This window comes from Myripristis murdjan, chromosome 8 (genome assembly GCF_902150065.1).
Source record: "Myripristis murdjan chromosome 8, fMyrMur1.1, whole genome shotgun sequence".
Classification (NCBI taxonomy): domain Eukaryota; kingdom Metazoa; phylum Chordata; class Actinopteri; order Holocentriformes; family Holocentridae; genus Myripristis; species Myripristis murdjan.
The window spans coordinates 10,761,897-10,785,308 of record NC_043987.1 but is presented as its reverse complement, the minus strand read 5'-3'; the positions used below and the strand labels follow the sequence as shown (position 1 = coordinate 10,785,308).

General features: G+C 41.9%; 2 protein-coding genes across 3 annotated transcripts; both read left to right on the top strand.

Annotated features, from left to right (window-relative positions):
• Positions 1-1,139: 1,139 nt before the first annotated feature.
• alyref (Aly/REF export factor) lies at positions 1,140-4,299 on the top strand. The gene is made up of 6 exons (XM_030057679.1): positions 1,140-1,552; positions 3,041-3,190; positions 3,304-3,451; positions 3,543-3,606; positions 3,695-3,878; positions 3,978-4,299. The coding sequence occupies exons 1-6, from the start codon at positions 1,313-1,315 to the stop codon at positions 3,990-3,992; spliced, it is 801 nt and encodes a 266-aa protein (XP_029913539.1). The 5' UTR covers positions 1,140-1,312; the 3' UTR covers positions 3,993-4,299.
• A 1,841-nt stretch (positions 4,300-6,140) lies between these two features.
• arhgdia (Rho GDP dissociation inhibitor (GDI) alpha) lies at positions 6,141-23,353 on the top strand. Of its 2 annotated transcripts, none has more exons than XM_030057873.1 (6): positions 6,141-6,239; positions 17,109-17,304; positions 18,612-18,695; positions 19,449-19,525; positions 19,656-19,719; positions 21,486-23,353. In XM_030057873.1, the coding sequence occupies exons 2-6, from the start codon at positions 17,115-17,117 to the stop codon at positions 21,683-21,685; spliced, it is 615 nt and encodes a 204-aa protein (XP_029913733.1). In that variant the 5' UTR covers positions 6,141-6,239; positions 17,109-17,114; the 3' UTR covers positions 21,686-23,353. The 2 variants fall into 2 exon arrangements, with proteins under 2 accessions (XP_029913733.1, XP_029913732.1); XM_030057872.1 differs by having other exon boundaries at positions 18,609-18,695.
• Positions 23,354-23,412: the final 59 nt, after the last annotated feature.

The window sequence follows — 23,412 nt, the reverse complement described above, 5'->3', positions numbered from 1 at the left end:
GCACCAACACTGACCAGACAGACTTTCTCTGTCGATACATCCCTATACTGCTGAATGCATCAGTATATCTACAATACACTGATTTTACCATCAGCTCACTTTCTATATTTTGGAAAAACTTCTCATGATTAAATAATGTGCGCGAATCCATTTTTTAAAGGAGAAGAAGGTCTTTGTGTTGAAAGAAGTGGGCATGATGAAAAGAAACTGAAGCTTGGATCCGGGGGGTATTCCACAAAGCAGGATTACAAACCAGCTGTGGAAAACAACATGTTATTTCAGGATGATAGTAATTTCAAGCTGTAAAACTCAATTTAAATGCTTAGGATTAGGAATATAATTCAGTCATCCATGTTGATGACTGAATCATTTGTAGCAGCCATTTTTGTGTTTTGTAACACTTTGAAGTTGATGACTGCTAGTAAAATATATTTCCTTTCATATTTTGTAATACTATTTTAACCCTCCTGTTATCTTTGGGGCCAATGTGATCCTATTCAGTGTTTAATGTCTCAAAAATACATGATTAACATAATTTTTGCTTCATATTTCATGACTTTCCCCAATTTTATGGGGACAAGTAGCTAAACATGAAATTATCATGACAGTACGTTCTGTACATATCGGTGTTTCTTTTTTAGCTGTATAAAACATAAGAAATATCAAGAGTTTGCACATATTTGCTTTAGCTGTTGTGCTTCACACTGAGGAACTATAACATGTCATTTATAATATTCAAAAAGCCTTCCTCTGCTTTAGGGCCATAATCAAGCATGATCTTACCTGTGGTAGTGCGAGAACCAGTCCAGTTAATGTGACATTTCAAGAGGAGAACATGATTCCTACAAGAACTGTAATGTATTGTCAACAAGACATAAAGTACCTGACACATAAACTTGGTCAACAATTTTTATTAAATTCATTTTCCAGGGGTTTAAATTGCTGGTGTCAAATCGACCCCCAGAATGTGATTAAATCTGAAGGTGACAGGAGGGTTAAAGTTATCAGGCTAACTCGGCCTCCTGCTGTGTAGGCCCCCAGCTGACAGATTTGTGTTATGTAAACAGATCATTTCGGGGTGGAGCCACGGGGGATACGACGGGATGTCGTCACACGCACGTACAGCACGTACGAGTTGATTCCCTCTATATCCCGCTGACGCTGGTTCATTGTGTTTTTCCACAAGAAGAAGAAGATTGTTTTCCATCGACACAAGCCTTCGAGGCTCAGAAGGGCAGGGAGTGGGACCAAGCGAGGCTAGGCTGTATTTTTTTATATTTCGTTGAAAGTTTAGTATTATTTGAACAGCATAATGACAGATAAAATGGATATGTCCCTAGACGACATTATCAAACAGAACAGGCAGCAGAGAGGCGGAGGCCGTGGTGGAAGAGGCCGTGGTCGGGGAGGCTCAGGCGGGGGCCGAGGAGGTGGTGTCGGGCGTCTTGGAGGCACCGGGGGAGGATTTGGAGGCCGAGGCGGCGGATCCGGCCCCATGAGGAACCGACAGAACCTGAACCGCGGTAGAGGCAGACCGTCGCCTTACAGCAGGGTATGACAAAGTTAGAGGAATGAGCAGAAAAAGGAAAAGCCCTTGGCAGCCTGAAAATGCCTGGGTGACATCCTTCTAATCTTCAGTAGGCTTGCTAGCTACCACCTAGCTAGCATGCTAGTCAACCGAATATGTCATGGCTAACCGTCGAGTTTTCCTCAAAAGAGGGGCTCTCACTAGTTTGCGGTTAAGCATTAAATGGAAGTTGTATGCATAGTGTGTCCTTTCTCCCAACCCATAAGTGTTTTTTTTGAAGAAGAGGCCTTTGGAGTGGGCTAGTGTGCTAGCCATGTTGGCTAACTAGCTCAAGTTGGATCGTCTTGTTAATCGACCCGGGCCTTGACAGCGCCATTTTGAATCCAGCATCTTCAAACCGTCAAATTAGCGATAGTCATCAACGGTCAGTAGCAGTGCTTTTCCACCCCCAGTGTTGAATGAATTGATGGCGAAAGGAAACCACCTCATCGACATCTGCAAATGAAGATTTTTTTCCTCCACTTCTGGGAGCGTAGTTGTGATAACACCGTGAGCAGTCCTGGTGCTGTGGCCCAGCGGCCTTTGTTTGGGAGTGGCTGGCGGGGTTTCTCTACACAGTACCATTTCAGTGGCTTTCAACCGGTGTGGTTTGTGGATGGAGCAGTGGACTTAACCCCCCCCCTGGTAGTGTTCCTTTAAGGCAAAGCTTCACTGGTAAATCTGAATGAGTAAACTAGGCATCCAAACCCCCAATCAAAATGGCGTGGTTTCAAAATGGACGCTCACATAACCACCATTGCATAGAATGGATAGCTGGCCTTTTTTTCTAGTCACATGTCTGCTCCATCCCCCTCTCATGGACACTTCTCCCATGTAAGCCTTTTCATGGCTTGCTAAAGAACTCTTGGGCGGGCCAGGCAGGAACCACGAGCAACGGTGAACGGAGGCTACGGTGCTCCCAAGGGCGACCCCCGTGTACCTGAGGATCATTTCCCTCGAGATGGCCGTCTGGAGAGCCTTTGGTGGAGGCGCAGATGGCAAGAGAACAGCGGGCAATATTGGTAGCTAGCTGGGAGGGGTTTAGGGTTTAGTATAGACTATGTGGATAATATGAATCAGCTGTGTACAATGGCATTAAAGTCAGTCTTAAATGGTTATGACATGTCTCAACAAATGTCAATAAACTTAAATTTAAGTGTTTAAATGAAAATTTTAAGTGATTATATATAGCCCAAAACACACATTCATACTCCTTGTTGAAAGTTTGTACTGGAATAGTGTTAATGGTTTGTCCTTTGTGTCCAGATTCCTTTTCTGTCTGAGCTGATTGACTTGCTTGTAGTGATGGGGTGGGCAGGGAACATTGGGGGATCTTCATGGGGGAGCTGAGTACCCTGGTCCTGTTGGAAGTGGAGCCCCTGCTTGCCCCAACACCCAGCCGTGTGGACTCTGTGATTGACAGAGGCAGGGGATCCTGAAGTCAGCAGGTGCGTTCTCTTTCATCTGTTGCAGCCTAAGCAGCTTCCGGATAAGTGGCAGCATGACTTGTTCGACAATGGCTTCGGTCCCAGCACTGGGGGTGGCGGTGGAGCTGGTGTGGAAACTGGAGGGAAGCTGCTTGTCTCCAATCTCGACTTTGGAGTCTCAGATGCAGACATTCAGGTACTTGCCCCACAGTCATATCACCTTGTTTTGGTAGTGCCCTGAGAAGAACGTTGATGTTGAAAGAACTTGCGGAAAAATAACACATGGCATCATTTTGCTTGCTTTTTCAGGAGCTTTTTGCTGAATTTGGAACTCTGAAGAAGGCTGCAGTTCATTACGACCGGTCTGGAAGGAGTTTGGGCACTGCAGATGTCCATTTCGAAAGGAGAGCAGATGCACTCAAGGCCATGAAACAATATAATGGTATCCCGCTTGACGGTATGTGCCCCACTTACTTTCAACTCGTGCTTGTTTTGATCTCCCCCCAATAAATGTCAGGCCAATGACAGTTTTTTTTGTTTTTTTTCAGGACGCCCGATGAACATACAGCTTGTAACCTCACAGATCGACACACAGAGGCGACCTATGCAGGGGTAAGTGCAGCTATCTTGTGTTTGGGGGGAAAAGCCTCGCAGTTGTAAATGTTGCAGATAGAATTTCTGATGAACATTCATGTCTCAGGTTGAACAGGGGTGGTGGAGGAATGAACAGAAATCGTGTGAGTGGCTTTGGAAACATGCAGAGAGGACGTGGAGGTCGTGGTGCTGGGGGCGCCAGAGGAAGGGGTCGAGGTGGCCGTGGCGGCAGCAAGCAGCAGCTTTCAGCAGAGGAGCTTGACGCCCAGTTAGATGCCTACAATGCCAGGGTATGTCCAGAAGGTGGCAATATGTACCCATATTAAAATGGTCATTTAAGCATTTTACTTATAGCATCAGTCTTACTTTGAAATCTTTCATCTCCACAGATGGACACCAGCTAAGAACTGAAGCCCGTCCTGTCTTCCCTCCTGTCTGCACAGAAGGGCGGTTGCAGTTGTTACAGAATGGAAATGTGCAGGATATTTTACACTTGGATGTCTTCTATTGTGATTGCAATTCATGTACCGATCTTCTTTTAAATGCTCCGAAGTGTTTTTTACCAGTTGTTTTTTTTTTTTTTTTCCTTTTTGTTTGTTTTTTGAGGAAAAATGGTTTTGACTGTAGGTTAATGGGAATTGGGCTTTTCCTTTGTCCACTCCTTTTCCCTGTAGTTGAGTGTAATAAAACCTGCAGTGCATATTAACCAAATACTGTTTCCTCTTTCTGTCACTTGAATTACGTAGGGACTGATTTGATTTACAAAGGATTTACATTTACAAAGGATGTGTCTTTACATGACCACTTTCATGATTATGCAATCAGTGTAATATTCAGCTATACAATGTGTAATGAACAATTGTAGTGACAGATCATGTGGTGATGCAGGGGATATTGGATGACTTTCACTTTTCCCTAGGGATAGGGTTTCCTTAATGGCCTCAGATTGAGGTCTGAAGGTGAAAACTCAGTTTAAAAACGAATACATCTGGGCAGTTACATGACTTCACACAAGTGATCAAAATAAAACAATTGGATTGTTTTTTCATCAGTGTCAAGCATTTTAAAATAAAATGGATTAAACAAGATGTAAGCAACCTAGGCCTACCTATGTTTCTAGTCATAAATGGACACCACTCATGTTTTTCAAACTACTTTGTACAAGGAAGTCGATGTTAAATCTCTAATTTCCACTATACGTTCAATAGTACAAACCAAAAATGGGTCTACTTGTGTGAGGATTTCCAACTGTGTCACACATTATGTAAGGGGCTCTCTTATAGCACACAGAGGACGGGTGTACTACACCAGTATGACCAATAGATGTCCTCCTAGTCCACATCAAGATTCTGATCAAGCATTTAATCCTAAAAATACTTGACAATCCATTTATTTGGAGTAGTGTGATCTGCAGAACATGAATGAATCGACAGACTCCCTAAATAGGCGCCTCTAATTCTGTGGAGGGCAGTGTAACTCCTATAGGTTCGTAGTTTGGACAAGCTAAAACTTTAACGAAGTTAAGACAATGGTTACTAACTTTTCAGCCGTCACGGGGATCACCTACTATGTTGGCATTGCAGACCTGCAGACTACCAGATCTAGTCCATTAAAGTATTAAATGTCTGGGCCCGTGGTTTGGACTGGCCTGCACCCCCATGTCCACCCGTGACGTCTTTTTCCCCGGAAGCACACGGTGACTTCTCAGCGCGAAGACACCAAACTTCTTCAAAGTTACCTGTACTCACCAAGAATACCGCTTCCGCTTGATTGTCCATTCCCGCATTTCTCCAACATGGCTACATGTACCCCTGCTGGTACGCGGAGGTACTTACAGACAGTATGTGAGAGACAATAGAAAAATTAAGAATAAATCATTAATATATTAGGGAATTTTACGACATAAAAAAGAACTATAATAACAGAACTACAACCATTTCCTATTGTAATTGCCTGAACCACTGACTTACTGAGAGGTTGTGGCCACAGTGTTAAAATAAATCTGCCCACGAGGTACTAATTGCAGCTCCTTCACTCCATTTCTTATTTGTAATGTTATGTTCTTCCAAAGGTGCGTTATCATTCACTCATTGCATGATAGCTATGGGTTTCTACTGCAGTTTTCTGAGCAAAATGTGGTAGGAGGGTAAATGGGGAACTTGGATTCAGAAATCAGAGAAAGGGGGTACTGAACCACTGGTCTGTGCAAATGAGTAGTCCCAGGAAGTACAACTCTGGCCATATTTGATAGTATTTAAAGATTCAGTAAAGATGAATCTAAGGTCAAAAGCGTGGTCAGCAACTGGACAATTAAATTTAAGGCAGCTGACATATCTTGCAGCTAGTTGGGCAGTTTTGTTGTTTTGTCATTGTTATGGAAATCATCAATCAAAGACATGCTACACGTCTACTATATGCCCGTGCTCAAAACATCTGTTAAGGCTAAAAATAAAAATACAGAACTTCCACCAAAGAACGATTCAAAATGTAATATGGGCAGGTAGCGCTGCTGCTTTTATTTTGAAGCAGGAACCGGAAGTTCCTCCCGCTATTCTTTTAAACTTCACTCCTACTTTGCTGCCGCTTCACTCCCTCTCACCGCCATTCAGAGGCGCGCATCCCAACCTATCGCTGGTATCAGCTGTACAACGGTAAGAGTTGGTAAAACAAGTTAGTAATCTCTTCGAATAGTACTTTTTGACTGCACTTCGCACTTTCTTACAGCTTTCGTGGTTCAGTTAGGCAGTTTGGCCGATGAGTTGCGGTTCGTTGCGTTGATGTGAACTAACGTTGCCATCAAAGGCGTGCAGTCGGTGTGCGGTAGGTGTTAAAGCAACTTGTTAGAAAACCGGCAAAACGTCGACGGCTATTGGGGTTTTTACACTGTTAATATTACAGTGTAGTTGTGTTTGAACTGGTGTGTCAAACTATTCAAGTGTCAGTCTGCTGGTAGTTTCAAAGTAAAGCAACTCTGAGGTGTGGAGCCGCTGCCGTTAGCTGTTAAACTGCTGAAGTTGATCTCGTTGATCTCGGTGATGTGAGCTGCCAGGCTTGGCCGTCACATAATGTCAGTGCACCCGCAGCATTGATTAAGTCTTGTTTGTGTACCGTGTGTGTGTGTGTGTGTGTGCTCACGGGTGTATTGATCTTGGGGTCATAATTTCAACAGTTCTGTAGTTAGGTCGAGGTGTGTCAATGTAAGGATGGGACGTTTTTCTGCCACTTCCTGAAACTCAGCGGTCTGTGCGATCTGCCATGAGCAATAATTGGCCAAGCTTGACGTTTGAATTGCTTTGTACACTTAATCCTGGCCAAACCAGTCTTGTTTGCGTTTTCTAAAGTAGAGACAAGTAAGCCTCTGGCATCGCATATTCCTGAAGTGCCAGACACTTTCACCTGCTCTTTATTTGGTCCATGCGCTTGGCAGAATCGCAAATTTTGAAACAGCTCTCCGAGGCGGTCTATGAAGCCTCCCTTTTCCTTCCTGTGTGTGATGAATGGCGTTGTTGAAACCTTTGCTCCCTCTTTGGGGGAAAAGTGAACTTTAATACATCACTTCTTTTTTTTTTTTTTTTTTTTTTTCTTAGCATTTGCTCCAGTATTTGAAGAGACTGCTGTGAAATTCTAGCTTTACAACAGCGACCAGCTGCCTCATTTGCAGTTTTCTCTTTGATTTGAGTTGACTGATTGTCAGTGGGCCATGTTGGCATGGCCGTAAGAAGAAAGTAAGGGCAGAATTAACTACTAAAATTGCCTTTGCAAACATTACAAGCAACTGATGATAAGGCAGGAGTGCAAGAGGTCAAAAAGTCACAGTATCCAGTCCAGACTATGAAAGCACATTTTTGTGGCTGCTTATAATGTGCAAGTAAATAAGGAAGAGCCAAGTAGAAAAGGCATTATTGTTCTGTTAAGAGGCCAAGAACAAGATGTACAAGTAAAGATATGTGTCAGGATGGAGGCTGAGATTTAGAGTTTTCTTTGAGAGAGAGTTTTGAACTCACGTGGAAAGAAAGAAAGGGCCTGCCTTTGCAGTGTGGACCGAGGACTTACTTGCTTCTAAAATAGATGTTTGGAGACTTTTAATGAAGAATCCCATTCCTTTATCTGAAAGTATACAGGCACATGCATAACTTCTTTCCTGTGAGAGGCAGCCATATATGTCTCTGGCGTGTCCTCTGAGCCTGACATGAAGTAACACGCCAGTGACCCCTTCTGTTTTAGCTCAAGCTCGCAGGGGAATAGATGCAGGGATTTTGCCAGTCCCTCCACCTCAAGACCAAAGTTAGCTAGTAATAATTAGCCTTTCTTTGCTTTTCTTCCCCATTGCGCAATGCTACTCATCCGGAACAGCAGCTGCCTGGGGGGGGCAGCTGTTGCACCACCACTTACAGAAAAGAGGGGCTAAACGGCACAATGAAATAAGAATGGCTAACTGTTGGTTAGTTAATATTTCATGCCATAAAATTCACATATTTAACAACAGATATTTTTAAGTTTGTATTTTCGGCTTTTACACCCAAGTGCCAGTCCTTTTACTCCCATAAATGGTGTTTCTTCGGTGGTGATGTCATACTGAACCAGTAGGCGTGACCAAAAATTTCAACCAGAAAAAAAAAAAAATCAAATTTTTGAACAGTCATGCCCCTCCTGTCAAATAAAACTGACTTTCTGCCCCACACTGATCACCTATTGGTCTTGAAAGATACCTCTATGCATTACGCTCCACCTCAAAAAAACATCTCAACAGGATGTATGTCAAATTAAGGAAGTAAGAGGCTCTCAAAATGCTGTTTCATTGTGACTGAAAATACTTGAAATTCTGATCATCCTCGATAATGCTGTATGATTTAGAATGTGTTTTCAAAATTCTCAGCAGTGTTTAGGCCATCTAATTCTCATTTAACATGTTTGCCCTGGCTGTTGTATAGTATCAGTTTGATGCCATCAGTGAAGGGAGCCATTATACAGCTGTAATCCTGTATTGTCCAGTGTCCAGCACCTCCACCGAGGCTGTTGCCAGGGGAGGCAGACAGAATCTGGGCATATTACCGAAGCTCATACAGAGCAGGAGGAGAAGGCCTGACCTTTCAGCCAGCACCTTGTCTGTCCTATTCACTCACAGCTTCCTGCTGCTACACTCAGGGATTTCTCACCGGCTATTTTTAATGCTTCCTATTTGTTCAGGTCTTTCCTGGGATAGAGTTGTGTTTTGTTTCTTTTTCTAAAGTTTCCAGCTCTTCATCCCTCTCTCATTCTCTACACCTCTCTTTCTCTAATTATCTCTGTTAATTTTTTTTGTGTTTAGTTCACCCCTACTTCCTTTTCTGCCTCTGTGCTGTCCCTCTGCATTGCATCAGATCTGTTAAACGTTCTTGGTGCAGCACTTCCTTAAGGCATGGGCATATGTTAGTGCTGTATTCTCAGTATAGACGGAACCAGTTTTGTCTGTTTGCTGACATTATGTCAAGTTAGCGTTGCCCTTTTCCATTTCTTGATATGCTTGAAACTTGATCAGGTTACAAAAAGGAACAGGTAGAATCGCAAGGTTGCTTGAGCTTCAGCACTGCAATATATGGCTTAGCTCTCTACAGGATGTGAGTCATCAAGCTCTCACCAGAACAAGGAAGCTTACAGTCATCTTTTGACAGAGAAGTAGGCCTAATGGTGTCCTTGTGCTGCACAGCACCCTTGAACTTGGCTAGTAGTGCCTAGATTAAAAGACCTTTGCTGTGTACTTACTGTATAGCATCACGCAGAAGAGCTGGCTGCTAGTCTGCTAGCTCAATATTATTATTTTCAGCTTTTTTGAAAATGCACAACTCATCATATTGGGTTTTGTGATATCAATCATGTTCCATTTTCTATTGAAATACCACATTCTGCCAATAATTTAATAGTTTGTGTAATACAGTGTTACTAGTAGCTGCAGCTGATGTGCTGACTGCGCTGTTATCCTCTCAGGTCAAGTGTCAGCGAACTTGTAAATAGTCATCTTGAAGGAATTTTGAGGCAAAAAATTAAAATGACTTGACTGTTTGAGTTCAAGTTGTAGGCTATATCAGAGCCTGATTTGGAGCATGTTGAATTCAAGCTTTGCATGAAGAATGTTAACATTGTAAGGATGTACAATCAAATGCAGAGTGTTTTCAATAGAACTACTGAGTAACAAAATTAGTCTTAGAAAATTACTTCTGACATTTGCTGGGTTGCTACATTACCAGGGAATGTAGCAGCTAACCCAATTTCCACATAGCTTAAGCTGCATATTTGATCTCCCAGTAGGGCTGGGCAATCAATATCTTATCAATATCAGGATATGAAACTAGATATTGGGTGGGGTTTCAGCTACTGTATTAATGATTGTGAGGATAAGTGATGCCGTTTCCTGGTTTAAAAAGGTGCATCACAGCGAAGAAATGCAATTTTCTGAGCTTAGACTGTTCTGCCTGTTAGGTTATGCGTCTCTACCTGCTTGGTCATCATATCCACATTATTAATGACTGTCTATCAAAAATCTTGTGTTTAAATATCTTATGAAAGCACCAACAGTCATCTCTACAATATCTATCAATATTGATGTTGATTAATATCGTCACAGTATCAAGGTATTTGGTCAAAGATATGGTGATATCTGATTTTGTCCATGCCATATCTCCAAGCTCCATATGAACATCACAGGGACACATGAAAGAGGGAATCCAGTGTGGAGAAAAGGGATAAACGCAAAGGTTCAGGCACTCTCACTGAGGGAGACAGACAGGGACCAGAGAGGATCAAAGCAGCCATAGATCTGTGAGTGACATCTGCAGGAGGGAGGTGAGGCCAGGAGCTAAATGGCACTCCACAAAGGTTGCCAAATTTCTGTCAGGGTTTTCAGTAAAGCAACATTAACCTAATCCACATGCCCATTGGTGTTTGAGTTAATATGTGCTATGTTCTAAGCAGCACTGGTTCATAGTAGTAATCAGGAATCATGAGACATATGACAGTTTCTCAGTAAAGAGGGCTGTCAAGTGACATAACTCATAGCTCTTGGCAACAATGGCTGATAACAGCTGATATTGTTTCTAAACTTCAACACAGTCGTCTCAACAGACACACAGTTAATCTCTGTGCTTTTTTGGGCTGTGGGCTGATAATATTATCACAGTCATGAAGCGCATTGTTTTTGTGCTTGGAGAATGTTAGCCAGCTAACATTTGGTCAGCTACCTGTCACTGATTTGTTTACACATTTTATTTGAACACATCTGATTTGCACATTAGCAAACATGGCCATTACATAGCAGTAAGTAGCAGGCAGCTAGTTTCCTGACTAGTTAACAGACCTGATACTTACGCACAACTTTTTTTTTCCTGCTATAATGTTATGTGGATTCACAAACCTGACTTTGCGCATGTCCATTATTCACCTACGATCAGTTATTATTTGGGCCTCAAATACCCTGAGATTTCTGATGCATCTGCTCTATCAGACTTCAACTTTTCCTACTGTTGGCCAACATGTTCCTCCTCAGTGCTACCCAAAAATGTAGATAATTGTAACTTTTATAACTTGGAACTTTTTGTGCAGAATTCAAAAGTTACAATGTCTAACAATACAGTGTCTGTTCTCAGTTTGCAAAATATCTGACATCATTGTTTCCTTGCTACAGTCTAGTGTTAGTTGTGTTACTTCGTAGTTACATTGCTGAGGAGGAGTGCTGCAGGCTGTGGTTCGCAGGATACGCATTACACACAGTATACTTGTTGCTATAACATGACTTTTTATTATGGTGCTTTTGTCTCTCCCCCGTATTCCTCCCTGTGAAGAGCCTACAAAGTAGAATATACTGCAATAGAATAGAAAAACCCGACTGTCCACAAGTGTGATATATCATTAGCAGCACATGGCGTACACACACAATAGGAATCCAAAACACGCAAAGACAGACATCAAGGATGCTGAGGCAAAACCACTGAAAGTGCACTAGCTCAAATCAAATAAATAGATGAGGAACCCAGCCATCAGATAAAATAAAATCAGGCACCAGGCATGCCAGTCGGGGTTCTTATTTTATGAATTAGGGAAACTGATTTCATTCAGTACACAGTACTTTCTCTAGCATCCTAATGCATCAACGTGGTGAGACGTGTTCAAACTGTTAGGACAGTGGATGAGATTTACCGATGGCACAAGGCAGAGGTCAGATGAGAAAATGTAGGTCTGCAGCTTTGTATCCCTTAGATGAACTTAAACAGTTAAATATATGAGGGTTGGACGGTTGTTCCATACATTGTAGACAGGTTGTCTTTTCTACAAACTGTCCTTAACAGGGCCAATCCGTCCAGCAACTGCCTCTTCCACTCTCTCCACGCAAAGGAGGTTTACTGTGTAGATATGCAGTTTGTATTGTCAACAATGGGTTTTTTGTTGTTGTCGTTGTTTTTATGGCATAAATAATAATTAAACAATTATGTTGCCTGAACCTCTCAGTTCACAAGAAAAAAGACTGCACATCTTTATTTAATCAATATAAAACTTTGATAAAAATAAAGAATCAAATCACTGAATCATGACTCGAATCACAGTTCACAAGCTTGAATCGAATTGTTAAAAAAAAAAAAAAAAAATTATTATTCACCAATTAGTGAGTTGTGAATCAAGCCCAGTCTCTGTTAGGACAAATGTTCACCCCTGAACTAAAAAAAAATCAATTGTCTTTTGTAACGTCTCAAAGACACTAATGACTTTTGCCAGGAGAATCCTCTTCATGTGTCACCAGCGATAATTCAAGACACTTTCCACTGATGTCCCCAGAGGTCTCATTAGCCGTAATCTCCACTTCCATAATCTTAAAGCTGCAGCAGTGTTGCTTAGATACGGATCTAATCTCAATTCTTAGCTGCTCCCGAGCCCAGTGTGTCTGTAAAGCGGTGCTCCTGAGCCCCATCAAATGAACAGATTATCCTCCCGTAGGAGCTAGTTACATGCAGAGCTTCACAGGTAAAGTTTAGCAAACTGAAGTTTAGAGGTCAACAGACGGTTCAGTGTTGACAGGATCTCATGACCTCACTGTTGTCCTCCTGGGAATCATCGCCAGTGAACAATGCCAGGCCTATTTCTGTCAGTCTAGTATTTGTGGAGTTAGCTGCTGCGGTCTGTGTTGTTTGTGCAGAGTCAGCCAGAGAAAGAATGTGTATTATTATGAACGTGGCCATGTTGATATTGTTGAAACTAATCTATTTTATTGAGCCGGCAAGCCTGCAATTTACCCAATCAGCAATTTCATGGTCAGTTAAGATTACATTTTTGAGTGATGTGGCATTTTTGAAGACGCACATAAACAACTCGTGCTTAAATTGCCATTGCATATCCACAGGTTGTTTTGATTAGTGTGATATTGTCAGTGAAAGGGAAGCTGCAGTGGGTCACACACAAAGCCGTGGAAGTAGTTATGGGATAGATTATCATACCACCAGGAAATCTGTGCTTGCTGTGTTCATAACCATTTAGGCTAGATAAGTCTGCTCTGCAATCATTGTATTGTGTAAAGCATCAGAGAGGTGTTTCACAGAGCTTGCCAGGTGAGTTTAAAAAGACCTGATTATTAACATTCATAACACAGATGGCTGAATCACACACCTAAACCAAACAGTCAAATTTTGTTCAAATTCAAATCACTAGCACAATAATATAGCATTCTTGATTCCACATTTATCCAGCTAACTTTCTAATCATGTTCTGTAGAATACACTCCTTATCATTTTTCTGCAGGTTGTTGTTCTGTTTTTCCTCTATTCATAACTGCAACAATTTGTAATTCTGCAACCTTCAATCACCATTGAAACTGTTTTTTGCCGTTTAAAAAATGGCAAAGCCAGGTTCACATGTAGTTATTCAGTTATTATTCTTTTTTTGTCGTTGAAGCCTCAGATGTTGGCACTACGGTTGGGACAATGAATCGATAATGCTATGTATCACAACACTTCCTCTTCCTTTATCAGTACACTTGTGCCAAGTATTGATATTTGATTTTTCAGCTTCATTTGCACAAATGCAAATTTGAGTTGCTATGAGGTGTATTTGTTCCCCTGCCTTTGGGAATTTACTTGGAGCTGTTCTGACATGTACATGCTGTAGTTTGCCTTCATGGACCACCACCCTCCGCTCTTTGTCTCCACAATGTGCCTTAAAACCTTTTAACACATACCTGGTTCCGTTGATTACCCCACTTATTCCATGGTCATTTGCCAACAACATAAAATAAAAGGATTCGCAAATTTTTGGTGACTGTTCTGCACTTAAAATCTAAAGGTTATGAAGCAAGAGCTCATTGTTGTAATGACAGGGAATAAATTTAGTCCTTTTTAAAATGTGCCAGTTTGTCACAGTATAAATGACACCAGGGTGAGGTAGGTGACTGTTATGGCTCCAGCACTGATAACTCAATTTAGATTGATAACTCACCTGTGCATGCTGCAGTCGATCACAAGGAAGCTTTGACAGCTGTGCTTTTAATGTTGCTGTGGTTACAAGTTGGGCTGCGGATGAATTTAGACCGGTGATTAAAATTGAGCCAAAGTATGTGTGCAATGCATGGTCTTAACGCACACCTGCCAGCCAATTAGAAAGGAGTATTCACCCAGACCTTGGTAGAAAGCGGATTAACTCACACTATATTGCACATCGCAGAATCGCTCGTGGGTAAAGTATCATGATAGTATCCCACCCCTAGTCGGCACAAGCCCACCAGCTGCAGCAGCATTGCTTTGCATAACCCCCTTCACTCAGGGCATTCTGGAGGAGCAGTGCAAGTGTGTTTATACAAAGCAGCAGCAGAGAAACATGACACTCTCTCTAAAGTATGCGTCCCTCTTACGTATCACAGCACCTCGGCTTCACTCCATGTCCTTGGCAACAGTTGGGTATGTTCCAAGGTGCAGTGCAGGATGATTTAACATTATTATTAAATTATCCGGTGTTGTTTTTCTGGTTTTGCCCTCTCTGTGCAGCAGGGAACCCCTCGTTTGTTCTTTCCAACCAGAGACATTCACACACAGCTGACCTGCCAAAACACACTATTGGCAGAAAAGGGATTTCTGCTTTTATGGGAGCATGGAGGCCCTGTTTAGAAAATGGTGCTGTGCTCTCAGTTCCTGCTTGGCTACTATCCAACTGTATATGCATGGCACAATACAACAGAGAAGAGGCTGGACAGAGTGTCTAACCAGCTTCGTGTGTGGCTTGTTAAAACAAAAGGAGAGGAACTTTGTTGATTTGCCTGTTTCTGTTTGCAGCGGTGTGATTTACTGTGGTTAGCATTGCAATGATTGCAGATTCTGTGTCAGGTTTTTTTTTTTTTTTGGTCAAACAGTGTGTTATGTTAGTGTGATGGTGACATCTGTGTTCATATCTGAAACATACCTTTGAGTCATAAATCATCAGTCTGTTTCTCCCATCTATTAACAGGCTTGTGTGTATGCATATGTCTTTTCTTACATCAGGTGTCTTCTACAGTGCTGTGCAGTTTGCTAAGTCCAATTTATGACAGCACTCTGTATGTCTCTCATATTAACTGTGACTTGTACTGCAGAGCTACTTGTACCTAAGAAATGAGGGATTGTGCCGCACCCATTTTTAGAAAAACAAGCGTGTCAGGCCAGCTGAATTTTATGTATTAACAATTGTTTAGCGCAGCTCTCCCTCTGCACTTTTCCGCCATGTTAAACATCCGCATAACCGTTGCTTTACACAGTGTGTGTTGTAGGCTTGCCTTCCATTTGTCATGCCTATAGTAAGCGCTTCCTGTCTCATTCGTGTGTGTATGTGTGGTTTCCTGTGTACAGATTTGATTGTGCCATCCACATTCTAGCATTGTTCTGGGTTCCTGTCTCCGAGGTCCGTCTTGGTTCTTTGACAGAAGTTAAGTTAGGTCACAGTTTTCTCATTCATATTGGTCATAAATCTTTATAGATTGACAGTGTGGTTCAAGGCTGGGCTGGATTCACTTGAATTCAGGAAGTAGTTCTTTGAAAATTTAAATGTCTGGAATGAGAGATATGAGAGCCCAGTCTCTTGTAGGAATGTTTAGTGATTTAATTTCAGATTGCATTTTCATTTTAATTTATTGAACTCAAACTTAAGTGACTCCATAATGCTGTTGTATTTCCTGATTGATTTTACCGCTAGTATAACTTCCTGTAACACATGCATGGCTGTTTTTTTTTTTTCCCTGCAGTAGACTTGAAGTATCAGCGGCTATACTGAAAAGCAGAGAATTATCATGTTAGGTATCTCAACTGCAATAAATATTTCGAGCCGGTGTAACCTTACAGTGTTGCGTTGTGTAGTTCACACAAGCCCAGAAGTCACTCTGAGAGCAGTGCAGACAGACCAAAGAGAAAGGAACCACGCAAAACGAAAGTGGAATGAAAGCACTGCCATCCAGCTTCTTGTGCTTTCCTATGCACTTGTGCTTGTGTACCAGATGTTGTTTATAAATGCCTGTTTTTCCACACTTTGTTATGAGAGCAATTGACAATTCAGTCTTGCAACTATCCCCTCAATTCCTGTGTGCTCTCAGACACCAAGGAGGATGATCACCTAATGTCATTGCCCTGTTTCCTGCCAAGCATCAGCTTCCTCATCTTAATCGGTAGTGACTGGTAAAGCAGTGCAGCTGGGTGCAGAGAGCAACACGAGTGTTGCTGTTTTCCTGTTGGCCTACAACTGAGGCTTGACAGCAGGCCCTGGTGGAGGAGAAACAAAGTGGGGAGAATAGGGCTGGTTGATACATTGATATTATATTGATATCAGGAGCTGAGACTATTACAGGTTTTAAAGGCTGCATTACAGTAAAGGAATGCAATTTTCTGAACTTATGAGACTGTTCTAGCTGTTCTGTTATTTGCTGCTGTCATCATATCCACATCATTTATGATTATCATAAATCTCTTGTGGGTAAATACCACATGAAAGCACTAGCTCAGATAATTATCTATTGAGGCTTGCTTCACAACTCCCACTGTTCACAGCTCACATGCTGTATCCCCCACTTGTCTGTCTCTGCTGTGGCCTCCAGAGAAACTGGCTCCATAGTCTGGACAAGAGTAAGAGAGGCAATATATCATGTGCCCTGACTCTTGACTGTGTGTGTGTGTGTGTGTGTGTGTGTGTGTGTGTGTGTGTGTGTTAGCATGTGCAAAAAGGTTGCCCCAGGTCAGAGTTCACTGAGGTTGACGTCAAGATAAATAAGTAAATCTATAGTAATTATTCAGCCACCAGACGCCTGATAACCAGGTGCTGCTCTGCACCATGTGTACATCAGATTTCATTAAAACGCAATGAAAAGTATAATGGGAAGTCACTTGTGTGGACTTCTGCATTCTTTCAGTCCTTACTAAACACTGTTCTTTCTTTCTCTCTTCTCTACCCTTTTCATTTCCTTATTTATCCTCTATCTCCTGCCTCTGCACCATCTCTTTTTTTCTGTCTCTCTCTCACCCTCTTTCGTTTCCGCCTGTAATACTGAGCAGTAGACCATGGCAGAGCAAGAACCTACTCCAGAGCAGCTGGCAGCCATTGCAGCAGCCAACGAAGACAGCGAAGGCGGGGTCAACTACAAACCCCCTGCCCAGAAGAGCTTACAGGAGATCCAGGAACTGGACAAGGACGACGAGAGCCTCCGCAAGTACAAGGAGGCCCTGCTGGGCAATTCTCAGGCGTCTACAGGTTAGTGACCACTGGTACAAATGTAGCTGTGCCCCCACACATGATGTAACACAAGGGGTTCTTCAGGGTAATTTTTGATAACAATATTCAAGATGGTATGCAGAAAATGTATAAAGTAAATTAGCCAATATCTCACATATTTCTTATTTCACTATTTTAATTCTTGTTAATTCTCCATCTTAGTTTAATCTTCTTAATCTGTTTTATCCTACTCACCTTGCCTCCGACAGTAGCTGCATTTGTTGTTAACATATGTTAACATATGTTTAAGACTTTGTCTGTCAAAACAAAAGATTACATGGTGACAGTGATCACAAAGTGGGGCAGGAGTAATTTCAAACTAATGGCGCTAATGGGAAACCCTGAATGGATTGAATTACACTTGTGCGCTGTTAACATACCTGGGTGATGTGGAAAACACCAAACTTCTTCCTCCTCAGAGGCTGCTGCCGCTCTGGTTTCCAGCTGTGTTTGTTGTTTGGTGAGAGAACACTGGCAGCTGTAGGATATGCAAATGCATGAACACATCATCACACTGCTATGTCGCTGAAATCACAATATGACACTTTTTTCCACAGAAAAATTTATACCGGTATATCCATGAACAATATGATATGGCACAGCCCTGTGTGGCCTAAAAATTTTTTTGCTGTCCATCTGATTGATTCTGATTTTCATGTGCACATATACACTCTTCACTTCACTATCCACATGTGGATAGTGAAGGATTGAGAAATATCATGATGGTTAAGCAGTACCATGATATGGCCTAGTTGACACTGATAATATCCAGCCACTATCATCATGCATCGTGTAGATCACTGACCAAAATCCTCAACTGAAGGCAAGAAATTAAGGTGTGGAAAAAGTATGGAATTCTGAAAGAGGAACTCTGTTGACCATCGTCAGGCCGGCTGTGTTAATGTGCTATTACAGTCTAATGACAGTCACGCTTCTTCAGATAGAGCCCACTGCCTCTGGGCATCTGTCTTTGTTGTTGGCAGGTCAGAGCCTGACACTCACATCAGACTGTCTGAGAGCTGGAAAAGAGGTCAAGCCACTGCCTGGGGTTTTTGTTAGAGCTGTACAATCAAGACTCTGACAGTCACTAATGTCCAACAGAGATCTATCAACTGTGCTATTTTTTAATGGCTTGGATGGTGTGGACTTGAAGCTTTTCTTCATCTTTTTACTGCAAAATGTAAATGTTTAGCATCTCTAAGAAATATGGGTTGTCCATTTCTTTCCCCCATAAAATGATTTAGTGTTGTGGAAATTAACTTGTCCCTTTTTTCTGCCTTTAGTAGATCCAGCAGCCGCCAATGTCCAAGTGGTGAGGCTGACCCTGCTGTGTGATGCGGCACCAAACCCCTTGACCCTTGACCTGCAGGGTGAGTAGGACAGCTTGGTAGCTGGACAGGCATTTAGCAGGCATGTTTCTCCAGGATGGAAAAAGGGAACTTCTAGGTCTGTCTGAGCTTGATCTCTGGATAACGCTGAAAACCCAGAGTGAATTTTAGTGTGAAAGGATATCTGTGATAGTTTGCACCTGTAATATTTTCCACATGAAAGCACAGGAGTCAAAGCCCACATTTAGGAAGGTGTCTGTCTGTTCAACAGCCATACTAGAGGAATTACCTCATAGCAACATTAATTATGACCAGTAATCACTCCCAGCAGTGTTTGCAAATATAGACAAATGATCCACTGGGTCATTACTTGGCCAATTAGTGATGACATGATTCCTGTGTAAGTGGGTTAATGAGCCATTTCCTTGTGGGGCTCTCCTGCCCTCCCATGGTCCTCATTCTGAACTACAGGGAGGGAACAAGCAAAGCAGGAAAGTTGTGCTCACTCCAGGCAGTGTGCCACCTGGCAGTCAGTGCCTTTACTACAGGGAACTGGAACAAAGAGTCAAATTCCATTCTGGTTCTGTCTTTTGAACTTTCTCTCACATTGTTAAAGCTAAATTATATTTGAAAAAAAAAAAAATGTTATTTGTTTTTGTCAACATGTGTGTGTGTGTGTGTGTTTCAGACCAAATAAAAATGTTTGGCATTGTTTTTTAGAATTTATACCAGGTTGCATCTCCTGTTGATGCTCACACTTGACTTGTTTTCCCGCTCTGTTACTTTCCCTCCCAGGAGACCTGGAGGCTTTTAAGAAGCAGACATTTGTGCTGAAAGAAGGGGTGGAATACAAGATAAAGATTACCTTCAAGGTGAGAGACAACTCTTTTATCCGTGTGTCTCATGCTGTTGTAGGCATGGAGATGTTATTCCAGCTGCTCCAGTCAGTCTGTGTTGTTGGAAAACTATTTTCAACAGGATGTGACGTGTTGTCTTTTCCAGGTCAACAAGGAGATCGTTTCGGGCCTGAAGTACATCCAGCAAACATTCAGGAAAGGAGTGAAGAGTAAGCCTGGCCTAATAATTTCATCCTCTCTTCTGTCTTCTGTCTAGCTGCTGCTAATAATTACATGTGACAGATTTAATTAATTCCTCAAGTTCAATTGTAATAGCAGCAAGTCATATGTTAAGGTTTGCAGGGGAGCTGTTTACTTTGGCCCTGCTCAAGTGAATGTTTAGATAATGTTTCTCCACTGGGCCACACATGTTCACTTACCTAATATGTTTTCACTTTCATTTGGCTGATGTCAGTAACAAGCAGTAAAATATGAGACAGCCTTTCTTTCTTCTTTTTTCTGTGGAGACACTCTCCAAAACTATTGTTGTATTAAAAGTACACAAAGTAATTATCTGATGCTTCAGCACCATCTGGGAATTGTTGCCATCCACATGTATATGCAGGTGGTCGGAAACAAAGCAAACATATATTTTATGGTACGCCTAGTTCTTTTGCTTTGGTATTACCGGCAACAAGAAGGGTGAGAGTGAGTATGGGAGAATGAGTATGACAAAGAGTTCCTGTACAGAGCGTACCCGAACAACAAATGTAAAATCCAATTATAAAATTCACGAGTTATGAAGTTATTCCAAACTGGCTGAACAAGTCCTATCATTCAAAACCTTTAAACTGTAGACTTGAAAGATTAAGGAGTGTTACATAGGTTGCAGGCTGTTTGCTTACATAGTATATGCACACACAGATACACACACACGCACACACATTCTTTATAGGTCCCATCTGAAGTTAGAGATATTTTTCCACATGATAAAGGTATTGTAATGCTGGAGAGTTTTGGGGGGAAAAAATCATGTATGAAGTAATTCTACCAGAATCACTTTAAAATCTAGTACTGCTGGCTTTCTTCACAGCAATATAATATGAAATTAGATCTATTTCATCGGAAATTGCTTTTTACCTGCAATTTTCATTCACTGCATCTGCATGAAATGTGTGACTTTGCAAGTCATTTGCATTGAATGACAACATGCAATGAGACATTCAGTTTGCTTCAGTCTGTGCTTATATTACCATTTCCACAGGGTAATATAAAGGGTCGTTCCTTGCATTCTAGTGTAGAAAAGGCCACACAGTCAACAGCTGTGTCCCAGACACATACCACATACTCAGTGTAACCAAGTTTTGAGTGTGAAGTACTGAAAGTAAAACAGCGAAAATGCAGTATACTCATGAATGTCAACATACGTACTCAGCTGGCCCAGTGTTCTAAGTGTGTTATTATTGCACACTGTTGTCCCACAATGCAGTGTGCTGTGCAAATGGAGGAGCCATTCAAGGGGAAACGATAAATGAGAAGTTCATGAAAAACAAAATTAACTTATATCAGTTGAGACACGAGTGCTAGCAGTTTTTTAAATTTGAAGTTGGAAGCCAGCAGCAAATGTCCAGGCGTAGCTGACATGTAGCATCGTTTCCTATTGGTAACAGTGCAGTATGTTGAATATCTATCGTAACAATTGCCAAAAAATGGAAACGAGTGTACTGTAAGTACTAGTAAGTAGTGTGCATTTGGGACACAGCTAACGTCAACCTATGAGTGCACGGTGGATTTTCTCCAAAACAAATCATATCGGCTGGACCAGCTGGGTTAGTTTTCAGAGCGTGAAATCTCCACACCCATCAGAGTAACAGTAGAGTGACTGGTATCACTAACCTGCTGTAGTGTTATGTTCGTTTGCACATTTTATAAAGTATTTGTATCCGTCAGATTGCATTCTTACACCATCTCCCTCTTCCTCCTCCTTTATTTGCAGTCGACAAATCAGACTACATGGTTGGCAGCTATGGGCCCAGACCACAGGAGTATGAGTTTGTGACCCCTCTGGAGGAGGCACCCAAAGGGTTGCTTGCCCGCGGCACCTACAACATCAAGTCCAAGTTCACCGATGACGACAAGTGCGATCATCTCTCCTGGGAGTGGAACCTCACTATTAAGAAAGACTGGAAAGACTGATTTCCCACTCGCTGTCTGCTGTCAGCTTCCCTCTCTCTTCATCCCTCCTCCTTTCTCTGACTACCATTCCTCCATCTCTGTTTGCATTATTTGATTATGAAATTCATTGTTTAAGTGACAAAGGTTTTGCTCTCTCCGTCCATCCACCCCTCCCTTACAGTTAGCCTTTTTTTTGTGAAAATTCCAATCACTTTGTCATTCCATTCATCCCTCCTCTCCCAACCATCTTTTGCATTCCCCATTCTGTTTCACCCCAGTGAGTTTTAAACCTTGAAAAATATACTGTATGTATGGAGAAAGCAAACTATGTGCACAATCAAGATTTTGTGGTTATGGTTTGTTTGTATATAAAAGAGAAAAAAACATAAGGAAAAAAAATAATCTTAACTGCTCTTGCAATGTTATAGGTGATCCGCTATTTGAATTCCTCTGCCCTTTTCCCCTTTCATTTCTTCCACACATGATCCCCCTTCTTCATCCTTCTTTATTTTTCAGGTTGTTTTATATGATTACCATGATCTGCCTTGAGAAGCATTGTAAAGGGGGTAGGAGCCGTTGAGCAATCATGGCTGCAAACGGCTCTTTGACTCAGGCCTCCTAAAGCCTTTGAGTAGATTATTTGTACCAGAGTCTGCGTAACATGTTTGGAATTCAGGCCATTTCTATTATAAATGGTTTATCACCCTATAAAGTCTGCTGAGAGAAAAGTATATGCCGATTACCTCCAGCCCATATGAGGCAGCGTAAGCGCTTGATTTAGGTGTGGCTGTCCCTCTCCTTATCAGGGTGTTTTGGTAGTTCTTTTAGCAGCCATGTGGCCTTAAGGAAAACCCATGTAACCAATAAAAGAAATAGACAACTTAGTAAAGCCGTTTGCCTTCAGAATATATTTGCCAGACCATCATGTGAGCCTACTCTAACAATGCTGGTGATACCTGGACCGAGTATCAGGACTAAGTACTTGAAACGCTTCTATTGCAGGTCAAATGACATGTGAAAACCATAATGTAGACATCAGCCAAATCAACTGTCTTCATCACCCTCTCATTCCCTTCCAAACCTGTAAATGTCCAGTGATCTGCTGAATCTTATTTTAAATCACTTGTATTCGTGTAAAGTGTCATTGGCCTGGATTTTAATTATGGCTTCTTCTTTTTTTTACCATCCAATTTGCTCTCTCTAGTTGCTAAGTTCATGTTTCCAGAGCCGCAGCTTGTGGCCCGTGTGTTCAGGCATCCAACACAAGGACTGTTCAACAGCTCTTACCACTCAACTACATTACCAACACTGCCTGTGCCTCTCGTCTCTTATAATCACATGCTGCTCTGTGTAGACTTCTGCCGACTTGGGGGTACTTGGTTTGAACATCTGAAAGGTGAAAAGCTGTCCAGTAATTGACCTTTGACACAGTGCAGAGACTGGTGCGACTGTTTTCATCAGGTCCCGTCTATACACACAGTTTCCAGTTTAATGAAAATGGCTATAACATTCCGCTACATAGCCTTTTTTTTGTACACTCCATAATCTGTGATGTATAGGATGGGGCTTCATTCAGCTGTCATGGACTGTTGTATTTCTGTTTGGGTTGGGAATTATTTCATGTGTGCTTCTTTGTGCTACCTAGAGATTAGTGCTCACCGGTGTCCACATTAAAGTGTTCAGAATGGGCCTGCATGTCCCTTTACTATATTCTGACTCTTTTTTTTTTTTTTTTTTTTTTTCTTTAA